The sequence below is a fragment of the Melanostigma gelatinosum genome (assembly GCF_949748355.1).
Source record: "Melanostigma gelatinosum genome assembly, chromosome: 5".
Lineage (NCBI taxonomy): Eukaryota > Metazoa > Chordata > Actinopteri > Perciformes > Zoarcidae > Melanostigma > Melanostigma gelatinosum.
In genome coordinates this window covers 15,100,029-15,116,036 of record NC_136638.1, presented here as the reverse complement: position 1 = coordinate 15,116,036, position 16,008 = coordinate 15,100,029, and the positions used below count along the sequence as shown (strand labels likewise).

The following is a 16,008-nucleotide window of genomic DNA, read 5'->3' as shown; positions in this document are numbered from 1 at the left end:
TAGAAAAAAAAAAGTTATTGAAAAAAAAAATATGAAAGCTTTATTGTGAATGTGATCTTGTCACAATGAGGACATCTTTGCTAAAGTGCTCATCTGACATCCTGGTTCCATTCAAGGAGGAGAATGGCGTCTCATTCTACGCTCCATTCTCAGATTGACAGGAACTCGGGACAGGAAGTGACATAAGTAAACCTTCTGATTTTGGGGGGAGGGAACTGTGAGGTGAAGGATCTTGAAGAAAGTCAAATTTAAAAAACAACAACACACACACAAAAAATAAACAGGGTAGTCTGACCGCTTGAGGTTGCTTCCCATTTCACCTCATCATCAGCCATCCTCTCTTTGACTGTTATACTGAAGTTCAATAAATGCAGCTTATTTGTGCTTGCAGACTTTAAACAAATACATCTATAAATATATTTGTATTTATATATACCTATAAATCTAAATCTATATGAGTAACAATAATATTAATAACGTTTTACCATGAATAAGCTGTAGCTTATTTGCCTAAAACCTTTGGACTGCTATTGATCGCTTAGATCCTTGACTGTTATGTGTATTTTTTTATTGATTTTACATAAATACAGATGAATATTTAATAAAGGTAAAGTGTTTTGGGGGGGGGGGGAAGGGGTTAGACCTATATTATGCAGGACTTGGTCAGTTAGTTGCCTCTCCATTCTCTCAGATGGATCAGTGGTTTACTGTCGCTTCTTGTTTTCTTTAGGATAGGATCCCGTTTTGTCATGCACATTCGCATCCATCACCTGTGTGTGTGTGTGTGTGTGTGTGTGTGTGTGTGTGTGTGTGTGTGCTTCTGTGTGCATGGGTGCATGTGTGTCTTGTGTTTAGATGAGTGAGTTAACAAATGTGTGATTAAATGAGATATGCTAGTCTTGTCAGTCAAAGTGTGTCTGTCTGATTGTGTCTGTGTGTGTAAAAAAAAAAAAAAAATGACTGTAATGTATGTGTGTAAGGAAGCTTCATCATTCGGGCTTTTACACATTGCGATCCGATACAGAAATACCTCATAAACTTTGATTTGAGAGCGTCCGATGATCATTTTATGTTGATGAACATTAACCACGTGAACAATGCCTTATCTTGGATTGAATGTAATGGCATTTATCTGTGAAAGAGATGGCTTTACTCATTCAAAGTTTCACTCGGAATAGAGGCAGCTTCAAACCAACTTAACAAACTCACACCCGCCAACCATCAAACCTACCAAGGTGATGTTGGACCAATGTCCGACTACTGGGAGGGTTTACAAAGGGCCTAGGGACACATATGGCATCAAGAGAAAAAAAAAAAACACTTCAGACTTGTCATTGTATTGTGATCACTTATTTCTGTTGTGACGATGTAGCGAGCTATCCAAGGTTTCCTTCTGCTGGAGTTGGACTGTATGAGACCAAGCCAGACCTAGCAGTGCGACTGTATATAACATTGGTGTTGACTGTATTTAATAATGTTCATGACTGTTATCTTCTTCTATAATATTCTATACTATGGGTAACTGTTTTGTGGCTTCACTGGCCTGCTGCGTGGGGCTGGCTGACGTTTGGCTAACGTTGAAGAAACATTCAGATGGACTACGTGCACTGCGTCTATATGCACTTTGATTTATCAGGGAAATTTTATTAATGTTTTGTAAATGTTTCATATGACACTTAATGTGCCATTCCAGTTTTTACATCATCATGGAAATTATGTAATTCATTTAAAAAGCAAATATCATTTATGTACTTCATGTTTTTTTTTTTTTTTCAATCGTTAAACAGATTGACTGGTTGATTTCCAAGTAATGAAGTGTTTTACCAAAGTGACTGTGAACTTGTAACTTTCGATACAGTTGAATTATTTTTCTTAAGAAAAGAATATATCTATATATTGAGCAGGGGGGGGGCGTTCATCTCATTGTTTCAGTTACTGTCATTCTCAACAGCAAAGTTGTATGAATAAAAATGTTTTGAAAAGTGTGATCTTTCTCTCACCAGGAATGTTCACTGGCTAGATCCTTTGTCAGAGAAAATGTCAAACATTGCCAGTAGAACAGTTATTTTTACTGGCATGGTACAAAAAGGGTACAAGTCACGTGGTTGAGGATTAAAATTGATGTGAAATTATCAAAATTAGATATATTAGTTATATTTTACAACACAAGACTGGCGACCCTTCTTTTTCCATTTCAGTTGCGCTGGACTAATCTCATGACTGCCCTTGATGTTTGGGTTTTTCCTCCTCTTCCTTTCTGCATCATCTGCTAATGGTCTGGCTTTTCTACTGTACTATGCATGGTGTGGAACCAACACACACTCACACGTATGCAGGTACTTATATATATATATATATATATATATATATATATATATATATATATATATATATATATATATATATACACAAACATACACACAAAGACGAATAATAATGTCACATACTTATTGTTGCACATTCTGTCACATACAAAGACGTATCAATCACATACATAACACTCATCTCTTCATCGTCTCTACCACCGGCTGCACCCGATCTCAGCTCTCTATTCTCTCCTCCACAGGCCAGCGTTGTCATGGAGACCGCTCTGTGTTCTGTCGTATGGAGGCGCTGAAGCGCCACTGCTCTCTACCGGACTACCGGAGCATGTGCTGCAAGTCCTGCAGCAATGTCACCATTACAGAACCTCCCACCAACTCCACATCCATCCTGCCCAGTGCTTCTCCACCCACCCTCAGCAGAGCTGTCATCACCACCATTTCAGCTTCTGACATCAATCCCTGGACCACCACTCATCCTCCTACCTCTACCACTGCTGTTACTCATTCCACCCCTTCCCAACTAAGTGCTACACAAATGATCACCACTCATCCTCCAGCAGCCACCAGTGCTCCTGTCCTCCCCACTACAAGGACATCAGTTATTACAACTTCCCCCGGTGTTACTGGTCATCCCCTACCTCTGCCTGTCCCAGACACAGACGTGAACACAGACACACAATTACAGAGCACTACAAATAGTCCAGCAACATCTGTTATAACTGGCAAACAACTTTCAGCAACAACCAGTGCAACTATGACAAATCCAACAGAAAGCAGTATGAAAACAGACGCCCCACTAAAATCCAAGCCCAAAAAGATTCTGCCAAAGAAAACTCCAAAAAAGGTGATTCCACCAAAGGTTAATCCCAAAAAGAATACTGCATTAAAAAATACTACAAGAAAAGATGTTCCACCAAAGATCAATCCAAAAAAGAAAACAAGTGATATTTCAAAGAAGAATACCCCATGGAACAGCAATCCCCCAAAAAATAGACCAGAAAAGACAGCTCTCAAAAAGACAACTCCCAAAAAGACTACTCCCAAAAAGACGATTCCAACAAACACTTCTCCCAAACAGACTACTCCAACAAACACTTCTCCCAAACGGACTACTCCAACAAACACTTCTCCCAAACAGACTACTCCACCAAACACTTCTCCCAAACAGACTACTCCAACAAACACTTCTCCCAAACAGACTACTCCACCAAACACTTCTCCCAAACAGACTACTCCAACAAACACTTCTCCCAAACAGACTACTCCAACAAACACTTCTCCCAAACAGACTACTCCAACAAACACTTCTCCCAAACAGACTACTCCAACAAACACTTCTCCCAAACAGACTACTCCAACAAACACTTCTCCCAAACAGACTACTCCACCAAACACTTCTCCCAAACAGACTACTCCAAGAAACACTTCTCCCAAACAGACTACTCCAACAAACACTTCTCCCAAACCGACTACTCCAACAAACACTTCTCCCAAACAGACTACTCCAACAAACACTTCTCCCAAACAGACTACTCCAACAAACACTTCTCCCAAACAGACTACTCCAACAAACACTTCTCCCAAACAGACTACTCCAACAAACACTTCTCCCAAACAGACTACCCCAACAAACACTTCTCCCAAACCGACTACTCCAACAAACACTTCTCCCAAACAGACTACTCCATCAAACACTTCTCCCAAACAGACTACTCCAACAAACACTTCTCCCAAACAGACTACTCCACCAAACACTTCTCCCAAACAGACTACTCCAACAAACATTTCTCCCAAACAGACTACTCCACCAAACACTACGCCACCAAATACTACTCCTAAAAAGAAGACTCCCAAAAAGACTACGGGTACTCCTAAAAAGACTCCTCCTGTAAAGACAACTCTCAAAAAGACAAAATTACACAAACCCACGCTTAAAAAGGAGGCTCCCCCTAAGGCCAATCCCAAAAAGAACATTCAGCCAAAGACAAAAGTTACAAAGAAAAAACAAACAAAGACAAATCTTCAAAAGACCCCAAAACTAGGTCCCAAAAATGCCATGGTTAATCAGAAAAAGACTAAGAGTAACCCAAAAAACACAACACTTAAAACAATGCCTTCATATTATACCACAGCCCCCACTCCAAATCCAGAACAACTGAGGGAGTACTTTTCTTCCACTATCTCATCCAGCACTACTGTAACAATAGCTGCAGGCGTACATTTGCCCGAGTCCAGAATCAATGTTACTTACATCAATAACAAAACAGCAACCGTAGATGAAACTCCACTGTGGTATCCTGATACTTCAACGATAACACCTAGCACTTCTGGGGACTTCATAACACAGACTGGAACCACTCATTTTGAAGAAGTCAACATGCCTCGTAGAACCATACCATACAGTGATGTCCCAATGACCAGCAGCGGTGATGTCACAGTAACCAGCGGAACCATTCTCAGTGACGATGACGTCACAGTGTCCTACAGCAACGTGAGAGTGGTCAGTGACACCATGATGCTGGACGATGGCCTCACTATGGTGATCCCAACTATCAATAGTGAAGATATGATGGACCTCGCTTCCTCACCCTGGCTGGACCTGTCTGAGTATATCCCTGTGACCTTCCCTGTTCCCACGAGCATCTCAGACCCTGCCACAACCTCACCTTCCACCACCATTGCTCTGACAACAGAAAAACCAGCCATCGCAACCATCACCAGACCTCAGCGAAGACCAGTGGAGAATAGTGAGAACAACTCTATCGACGTCCTATACAACAGGATCATCGGCGTAGACAGTGACATTTCCCAGAACAATCTAATCCCAAAGCGTCGAGTCAACCTCCGAGAGAGAACCAAGAACAAACGCATTCAGGAGCTTCTGGAGGAGAAGAGGAACTTTCTCCTCCGGATGAAGAGAGGCCATGCAGCATGATAGACCTTCTCATTTCTCTTATAGAGATGAACACTATATTTACAGACTTTTTAAACCCTCTGAACTGCCATGATGCTTTCTAGGCCTATCCACACAAAATAACTGTCATATCACTAACATGACAATCAGGACTGTTGCAGAGAGAGAATATTATGGCCACATGTTTGAACAGTTACTTTGAATAAAGAAAAGCCCTTTTATAGTACAGATTGAAGCACATTTGAAAGCTAATCGCCAAACGTGTCAATACAACAATGAGAAACAGAGGGGATGAAAAGGGATCCAGTTTGCTCTTTTGGCCAGCATTACACAAATCCAAGCTTTCGTCCCTCCAAACCACCCACAGTCGCAGACTCGTCAATGATGTATAGATAAGCTGTGATGTTGGTATAATGGTATTATCTCTACCGGCACTTATGGAGCAACATAATCTACCACCTGTAAATCTCCATCTCCATATGAAATTACAGCCCAGGACTGCAGCCCCTTTCCCCACAAACAGATATATCTCATTCCCTATTGGTAAGTCCAATTTTCCTTTCGGGTTAATTGAATTGTGAAAAGTTTACACTGCTTGGATTGTGTTGCCTTTTTCAAAGCAAATGCCAGTCTGACTACATGGGGTCTCTCATCTCTCAGGAAGTTAAGATGCAGCATGTTGAGAGACATAGCCAGACATTTGGTGCTCCCGGAATTTTGATGATATATTTTGATATCTCATTAAGCAAGGTGTAAAAATTAAATAAGTGAGGAGAAAAAACTATATTGATTGCATTTTTCATTTTCTTTTTTACGGTCAGTTAAGTACGATGCTTTTTATGTCAGTGTTGCTAAAAGCGGTGTCCCTTGTGCATTTATTTATGGAAAAAAATGTATAATAAAATAAAGAAGCCTGTTTGTATTAATTGTATAGAAGCTTTGGGGCCAGTTTGTTTTCTTTTGTAAAAGTTTTATTATTGGTACATCGTAACCTTGCAGCAGCTGCAAAAGCATCCATGGATCTTTCTGTACGATATCTGTACATATGAAAAATATTTATTAAAGTTTTAAGTGTCTGTGGTATTTTGCAAACTGTCAGTGTTGTGTGCTTTTTGTTCCATTAACAGTTATCATGCTTCTTTATCTTTTTGGATGCAGCCAGTAGTTGTTATGTCACAATCCTAATAAACAAAACATGAGCCAACCACTGTGAGCCTCACTGCTGCACCAGTTTTGGGTTAACTGACCCTGTGCTGTATCACATATACAGCACAGGGTCAAGTTAACCTTCAGTTATCATTGTATCCCCCGAGAGAGAGAAAAAAAGCACAAATAATACCGGAAGATCAATTACTAATGTCGAACATTTGCATCCTCACAAGTTCAGTTGATACATTTCTGTGGTTTGAGGGAAACTTGAGTCCAAAAAAGAGAGAAGTATTTGAGAACAGTAGGGGACAATAATTAATATCTGTTTGTTTCCTTTAGACACTGGTGCAACTGTAGTCTTCTTTGAGAGAAAACTAACAAGTTCACGATCGCTCTCCTGACTTGTTTCGGATAACTCACCCCTTGAGGTTGGTTCTCATAACGAAGGTACAAGGCGTCGATAAAACAGTAACCGTAAAACCTTTCAGTCTAATGGAATCCAACAGCGCGCCATGGTGAAGATTATGTTTGTGGTCATGATCATTTTTTTTGAGACTGTTTCTGACTAGTGCTGATCCAATTGTGTTGATTTTTAGGCAGACGTTTTCAGTTTTGTTCCAATGGATGGATCAAAGCTCAAAAACAAGTCTTGACCAAATTTGAATGGTAAAAAATGAACAATGAAATAAAAATTTCCCAAAAGATATTTCAACAAAATAACTTGTTCTTGGAAGAGGAGGTCATCTCTCTGAGGAAACTCCCCTCGTTGACCATTTATCAGGGTCCCTCTGGGTGCTGGAAACTCAGAGATAACAATTACCAGGCTCAACAACCAGAGCCTTTCTATCCATCATTCAACTCAAATTGTCAAACTCTCTCTGTACACGCTGAAGCTAGACAAAGAAGAAGAATTCTATAATTACTGAAAAGTCAATCATGTAGCGTTGGTGACTTCAATGACATGTTTATGGTTGAGGAAAAATTGTTGAATTAAGTTTATTGTATGTTTCCACAAGTAAACCCACTGACCACAATTTGAATGCAATATGACATTTATAGTACACACACTATAAACAGATCTGTGTCAATATAGGCTCTGGTTGTTGTTCAGCTGACAGCCATGAAAAAACACTCAACCCATTCGTAATCTCCTTAAAATGGCTGCTGATAAAACAATTATTTCCTTGTAAACACACACACACACACACAGCAATAAATACAAATATCAGCATTACTGGAGTTCAATCTTGTTTTTGTTGTTTCTTTCACAAATTTAAATCCGGCTGTTTTACTTAAATTTGAAACCTTGATCTCGTGTTTGTCATTAGCAGAATGCACATTGATAAATGCAGTTAGTGTGCTGTCTGAGAGTCTGTCAAAGTACAACTGATCAACGTGTGTGTGTGTGTGTGTGTGTGGTGCAGTAAATTAATATGAAGCCTGTGAGAAGGACAGAGATCAATGACTGATGTTCAGCTAATCATTAGTATCTTAACATCAGACTTTTGTCTACTCATGCTCTCACTCACCACAGGTAGATATCTTCACTTCTGTTGAGACACTACTGACTTTATTCTTGACCGAGCAGACCAGTTTTCCTGAGACGTGTTGTTTCAGAGTGATGCTGTTTGTGTCAGTGTTTCCAGAGAGGAGCTCAGAGTGTGTCAGAGCGTGATCATCCAGAGTCCAGCTGTACTGAGGACTCTCCGCTCCCTCAGAGGAGCAGGACACCTTCATCTCTCCCAGGGACAGACACTCAGGGACCAGCAGGACAGAGGACACAGGAGCTGAAGGAAACACTCAGATGACTTTTCATATTGACATAATCTTCATCATTCTCTAGAGTTTCTCGTACAGAGCAGTCCAGACATGGATACAGATATACAGCACGTAGAATATGAGATGCATGTAATAAATAGTTATTTACCTTGAATGGTCAGCTGTAGAGCCCTGTTCTCTAAGTAAGTTCCGTGTGAATCAAAGATTATAAGTCTATATTCACCACCATCAGTCCTGCTCAGTTTATTGATCCTAAATGTTCCATCACTGGCAGTAAAGGATGATCTGTTTTCTAGCTTATTAGACAGAACGATATTCCTTCTCACATACATTATTAATGCTGTTTTGCTCAACAATTGGTATTTATGTGCTGCTGAGGCTTTGGTCATCAGCTGGAGGACCACAGTTCCTCCCAAAGGTCCATAACACTGAGCTCCGTCCTGTCTGCCATCACAGTAGGTTTCCACACCTGGAAATAATAAAAAGGAAAAGTTTAAAAATCAATATATCACATGGCAAGTTCTGATGCACCATATAAGTCTGAGTAATGATGCAGCCATAAAACCATGATGTCTTTGTGTTTCCTGTGAAGAACATGAGTAAACTATTAATCAGGTTTATTTAGTTTAAATCAAATGTTTTAAAAACAAGGTCGAGAAAAATATAAATACAAATATCTGAATCCGTTCATTTTTTAAAACAAAAAATAAAAATGTGTGGTTGAATTGTTACTATACTTCCCTTAATGCAGACAGGAACATGTTCTCTATTGCAAAAGATGTGACCACCAAGAACTCATGCACAAACTTCCCTCTCTTTACAGTCCACTAAGTTATTGAATACAATGTATTTCATGTGAAACACAATGTTGTAATCAGCATTAGCTTTTTAACTGAATTTGCGATCCTCCTTTTTATGTACAGTTTTTAAGTGAGAATTAAATAAATCTTGCATCTTGAAGCTTAAATGTATTGTCATAAATCACACCAAGCTTTCAGTTTGTTATAATAGATCTATTGCAGTCAATTGAAGATCAAAGATGAAAAAAACACGTTTAATTGTTGGAATGCTGTTAAGCATTCCAACTATTGTTATGCTGTTTCTTTATTCCACTATTTCTTCCGTCCCCCGTTTCGTCGCAACGCTTCTTCTTCTTCATTTTTTAAGCTACAGAAACCGTTCAACTATCAAAATGTTCAGCTCCTTCAGCTCATCTCTGCTATGACTTTTTCTATTTCTAACCTTTAAACTTTTTGAATTATTAAGCTTTAAGCTACTTTTTTTTGAATGGGATCTCTATGGAGAATATTTACAAATCCTCTTAAACTTCTTCAACTTTCAAATCCTTCAACTTCCTCATACTTTCAGCTACAGACACCATTTCAACTTTCAAATGTTGAGAAAACCCTCAACTATTGCCAACATGATTCAGCTTTTTGATATCTTTTAAACTTTTTGAACTGCAGCAATTTAACTTTTATGATTTTTCAGCCCTTTTCTGACTTTATAATGGGTGTGTATTGTGCAGCTTAGAGTGCGTGACGTCACCGCTAGAGTGAAGAGCAGCTTGAGATTCTTGTGAAAAAACATTTGTATTTTGCCACTGTGTCCACAATCTTCACTCTTCATGTATAATTTATGGATGTAGAAGTAGCTAATCTTGTCCTTGTTGAAGAAAAATTACTGTGGAATCCCACAGATTTCCACATTTGACACGGAAGCCGTTAATTGAGAGGAAAACCAACTTTCTGCTCCATAGAGACCAATGTTAAATTTTGCTTCAAAAACATCTTCCACAGAACACGGTACCCCATTTCTAGATTGCCAGTTAAGCCACATTTTTTACACTACAGACACAATTTTTACAGGATCTGTTCTTCAACTCATTCTTCCCCTCAAGGAATTCCTGCTACTACCAGTACTAATAACCAGTACTAATACTACTACAGCTATTAGTACGACTGCTGATACTATTACTTCTACTACTTCTTCTAAATACAAATACTTCGACGACAACTTCTAGTGCTACTACAAATATCACTACTGCTACAACTAGTATTTATTCAAATGCTACTCATACTTATACTGCGAATAATACTTCTACTACTACTACAACAAATATCACTACTGCTGGAATTCTTTTAAGCTACAGAAACCGTTCGAATATCAAAATGTTCAGCTCTTTCAGGAGAGGGGTGACATAACTTCATATTTGTAATCTTTCAACTTTTTTGAATGATTCAGCTTTTTGCAATTTTTTTAAAATTGGATATCTATTTTCCGCAATGTTTTTGAGATTCATTTCAGCTTTCAGCATTCCAACGCATTTTCAGCAGGAAATGCATTTTCTAGTTATATTCAATTATTCTATGTGTCATGATTCTTGTATGAATTTGGTCCCAGCGTGGGTCAGTGGTTGCTCTGCAGAGCACATCAATGAAGATGATGTTGAACTGTATATATTTGATCCTGCTGCATGAAATGTGTCAGTTTAAATAGTCTGGAAGCTGTTGTTGGCTTGATACAGGCTATTAGGTGCAAACCCCCCACTGTGATATGTGCGTCCCATTGGGTGGGGTGCAGTCAATGAATATGAAGCCTGTGAGAAAGACAGAGATCAATGACTGATGTTCAGCTAATCATTAGTATCTTAACATCAGACTTTTGTCTACTCATGCTCTCACTCACCACAGGTAGATATCTTCACTTCTGTTGAGACACTACTGACTTTATTCTTGACCGAGCAGACCAGTTTTCCTGAGACGTGTTGTTTCAGAGTGATGCTGTTTGTGTCAGTGTTTCCAGAGAGGAGCTCAGAGTGTGTCAGAGCGTGATCATCCAGAGTCCAGCTGTACTGAGGACTCTCCGCTCCCTCAGAGGAGCAGGACACCTTCATCTGTCCCAGGGACAGACACTCAGGGACCAGCAGGACAGAGGACACAGGAGCTGAAGGAAACACACTCAGATGACTTTTCATATTGACATAATCTTCATCATTCTCTAGAGTTTCTCGTACAGAGCAGTCCAGACATGGATACAGATATACAGCACGTAGAATATGAGATGCATGTAATAAATAGTTATTTACCTTGAATGGTCAGCTGTAGAGTCCTGTTCTCTGATTGAGTTCCATTTGAATCAAAGGATATAAGTCTATATTCACCACCATCAGTCCTGCTCAGTTTATTGATCCTAAATGTTCCATCACTGGCAGTAAAGGATGATCTGTTTTCTAGCTGATTAGATGAAATGTTATTCATTCTCCCTTCCAGTATTACTGTATTTTTGTTCAACAATTGGTATTTATGTATTTCTGAGGCATTGTTCATCAGCTGGAGGACCACAGTTCCTCCCAAAGGTCCATAACACTGAGCTCCGTCCTGTCTGCCATCACAGTAGGTTTCCACACCTGGAAATAATAAAAAGGAAAAGTTTAAAAATCAACATATCACATGGCAAGTTCTGATGCACCATATAAGTCTGAGTAATGGTGCAGCCATAAAACCATGATGTCTTCGTGTTTCCTGTGAAGGTAAATATTGTGTAGCTGCAATGAAATGTCAGTACAATGTAAAATATATATTTTGATCTTTCAAATAGCTTTCATGAACATGTATTGTGTACATAAGGGTTCACTGGATTTATAAAGAACATGAGTGAAATATTAATCAGGTTAAATTAGTTGAAATAAAATGTTTTTAAAACAAGGTCGAGAAAAATATAAATACAAATATCTGAATCTGTTAAATTAAAAAGAAAAACATGATGTATGGCTAAATTTAATACTTCCCTTAATGCAGACAGGAACATGTTCTCTATTGCAAAAGATGTGACCACAAAACATTTCACCAAGAACTCATGCACAAACTTCCCTCTCTTTACAGTCCACTAAGTTATTGAATACAATGTATTTCATGTGAAACACAATGTTGTAATCAGCATTAGCTTTTTTACTGAATTTGCGATCCTCCTTTTTTTGTCCAGTAATTGAGTGAAAATTAAATAAATCTTGCATCTTGAAGCTTAAATGTATTGTCATAAATCACACCAAGCTTTCAGTTTGTTATAATAGATCTATTGCAGTCAATTGAAGATCAAAGAAGAAAAAAACACGTTTAATTATATTCAATTATTCTATGTGTCATGATTCTTGTATGAATTTGGTCCCAGCGTGGGTCAGTGGTTGCGCTGCAGAGCACATCAATGAAGATGATGTTGAACTGTATATATTTGATCCTGCTGCATGAAATGTGTCAGTTTAAAAAAGTGAAACAGCTCACTGTGAGAGACTCCGAGTAGCATCACAAACAGTCCGATCACAGCTTCCATGTCGCCTCAGTGTTCAGCCTCAGTTGACCCAGCCAGCAGCTTTCTGACCGACCTTATTCAAGAGCAAACATGCACGTTCAAAGTTCAACTATTTGATGCCAGCAAAGAATGTCATTACTCTCAGCTGAAGACTTGAAAACAAAGTGTCATCATACAGTTTAAACACACAAATATGTTCTCTTTTATTGTATTATTCTTTTACGTTCTGCACGTCCAACCATCTTTGGAATTTTAACCTACGTGTCAACATTACAATCCCAGTCATAAGGTATTTGGATATTTCTTTTTTTTTACTGTTTACTATAACTTTCAAATCTGCTACACTAATTCTTCACACACACACACACACACACACTTACACTTACACGCCACACCATGAGACCGACAGCTGAATCTTCTGGCACACATATACACCATATCAAATATTGTCACATCATAAATATGACATGTACCAATGAAGTAATAGAGTAGCTGAGAATATCTGTGTATTTGATGTAAAATGGCTTTAACAAGTATTACCCTATAGAAATGCATCATGACTGCTCATTGTGAAATATGTATCCAATAGTAGTTCTCTCCACTAAACTAACTTCTATTTTTTGTTGCTTTCTTGAAATTAGATTTGAAGTGTAACTACACAAATATCTAACAAATGCCGTTTATCAAATCGTCAAAAATCTAATTCTTAAATGAACCCTTGTGAAATGAATGATTACAAGTGTTGGAGCCATAATGTAGTTTTGTTGTTTTATTTTGTCACATTAACTTAAATGTGCATCTATGTAAGTGCCTGGTAATGAGGACCAGGTGTGTGTGTGTGGATGGGAAGCTCACAGTGTTTGACCGTGTTAGCGTGTCATCGTGTCAACGTGTCGGGTCAAGGTATCGTGACCAAGTAACGTATCCTGTATTGTGTTACGGTGCCAATATGTATTTAAATAAAAGGATCAACGGATCTACAGAAAGACAGCGCATTGGACATTGAAATGTTTGTGGAACACGCGTCCGAACAAGTTCACCCGTTCGCCCCCACCGTGACTTTAATATATAAAAATGGATATTGTTAAAGTCACTACAACTAGTAAGACCTTTTTTAAGAAAACCATGACTGAATCTCCCAAAATGTTGCATCCACCTCCTCACAGCGGCCCGCCCGCTGCCCAGTCTGCGCTTCCTCGGTCCTCCTCAACGGCACCGCCCAAGATGCTTCAGTTTCCTCCCTGCCCTGCTGCTGATTCTGCTGTCAAACCAGAAGTGAATCCCACTACAACAGGTAAACATCTAACACACAGACAAAGTAGTGCACCACACCTCAGTTGGTAGGAACTCGATTTTATTCATATTTCATTTTTCATGAGAAGCGTAATGGATGATTCACTTTTCCTTTTTTAAAAGATGTGACAATATTTAATGTGTTATTGAATAAACATACCAGTCAGCCACTTATCTAAAAGTGGAAAGTGTGTTTTCACCCATACGAGTGTATGAATTAGGGCTTCTCTCTTCTGTAGGTGAGAATGTCTTATTGTATTCTGTCTTTTGTTTTTATAGAAACCACATGCCGGCCGACTCTGCCCCTGCTGTCCTCACCAACTGGTGCCCGCACTGGACCTGTGAAGACAGGAGGGAGAGTGTTTGTGTTGGACCACAAGCGATGGCCGGTCCCCATGAAGGCAGCCATCGACAACCTGCTGAATAAACGCCGTGGGCAGAAGGACATGCTCAAGCTTGTGGACCAGGACTATGCTGCTCTTGTCCACAACTCCTGTACAGACCCCAACAGCATGCTCCACCCAACAACAAAACTGCACATCTCGCTGTATTTAAAGTACCTGAGCAAGTTGTTGAACACCAGCTCATCTCTGAATGTCAGCCCAGAAAAACTGCAAGAGAGGCAGGAACTCTGGCACTCTCTGACAGAGGGCAGTGAGACCACCAGTGTGCCAGTTGTGACCATGCCTGTTGCTGTCATTAACCCACCTCCACCTGTTCACACCCTGACTCAAGCCTCCATTGAGAAGATAGTCCAAAACATCATGGAGAAGCAGCAACAACAACAACAACAACAACAACAGTCAAAGGAAAAGAAGGCCCAGACAAAAAGGTGTCTTTCTTGTGGCCAGCCAAAGTCCAGGTATGAGAACGATGGTTCTTCTATCCACTTCTTCTACCAGCAGGGCCCTGTCAGATACTTTTACTGCTCCACTAAAGTTTTTAAAGCTTACGGTGCAGAAGGTCTGACAAACCCAAGAATGCCCTTTGTAGACTTTGCAGAGACAAAGTTCTTTCAGCTGGAACTGGATGCCACAAAGAAAAGGGTGGAGGAGAGAGGACAGCAGAAGAGGAAGAGGACTGAACCCCAGCCCACAGGTCGCAAGTGTGGATTCTGTAAGATGGAGCTGAAGCAGGGCCCAAACAGTCCTCACATTCATACGGGGTTCCCTGGACTAACAGGGAAGTACATCTACTGCCCCAGTAAAGTCTTTTCCCTTTACAAAGACCAGGGCATGGAGAAGGAGACGACCTGGAATGAGTTCCAGGAGTCTGCTTTTTATGAGACAGAAAAAAAGAGATGGGAGGTTGAAAAGGGAAAGTAAGAGAAAGGGGGAGTGTGTTGTTGTGTATATACTGTATATCTTTGCTCATTTTAATAATTAGATTTTGTACTGGATTCATTATTATATTTGTTGTACATATTTGTGTTGTGTATTTGCAATATGGGCTCTGTGTTCAACAGTCACTGTCTCTGTTGTGTTTAATAAATTATGTTCTGTTCACTAATGTCTACATGTCTCATTAATAAGTGAATCATTATAGTGAACAGTAAATACATATTTAATTAAGTGATTGCAATTTAAATGTTCATAATTAGGAAAACTGCAATATAATAGGTTAATAGCCATAAATAATTCAAGTACTTGATAATCTATCTGTCACTACAATCTAGTGATAATCAGTAAACGGTACAGTTGGATAAACATTTATTGATTTATAAATAGCTCTTTATCATTGATGTGTGGCCTTGCCCCAAGTGGGACTCGTACCTGCGTCCAGGAGCTGAAACCAGCGATATGAAAGTGGATTTTGAGCACCTTGGACAGCGTTAATAATGCTGCAATTTCATTGGCTGTCAGCGTATGCCAACTATACACGGCTTGCCCCCGCGTGGAAGGCAGCTATACTGACCACCACACTACCAGCGCAGTACATCAACAACACAATTTAACACAGTTAAGTAACCAAGGCCTCTGCTCTGGACCTGTTCTCTGGTTACTTTATTACACAACGTCCGTTATCAACGACACATCGATTAACTTAAATTCTGCGCTCTCGTACAGAAACTACGTCTAGGATACTCTAAGCAGAGATATCATGTTTTTACACTGCACGCCACTCACAAATTTAGTGTCCTTAGATTTGATGGTCTCAATACGGTAATTTTCTCTCTTCGTCCGCTATCAACGATGCATCTGTTAACTTAAAACCTGTGCTCCCGTGCAGAAACTATCTAAA

At 39.5% G+C, this 16,008-nt stretch overlaps 1 protein-coding gene across 1 annotated transcript in view; it reads left to right on the top strand.

Moving 5' to 3' along the window:
• LOC306777458 (A disintegrin and metalloproteinase with thrombospondin motifs 2-like) overlaps positions 1–6,330 on the top strand; it is a 103,328-nt gene extending 96,998 nt beyond the window's left edge. Inside the window, exon 22 of the mRNA XM_079268580.1 lies at positions 2,567–6,330. Within this exon, the coding sequence (XP_079124706.1) occupies positions 2,567–5,259 (2,693 nt within the window). The 3' untranslated portion in view covers positions 5,260–6,330. The remainder of the gene's footprint in view (positions 1–2,566) is intronic.
• Positions 6,331–16,008: the final 9,678 nt, after the last annotated feature.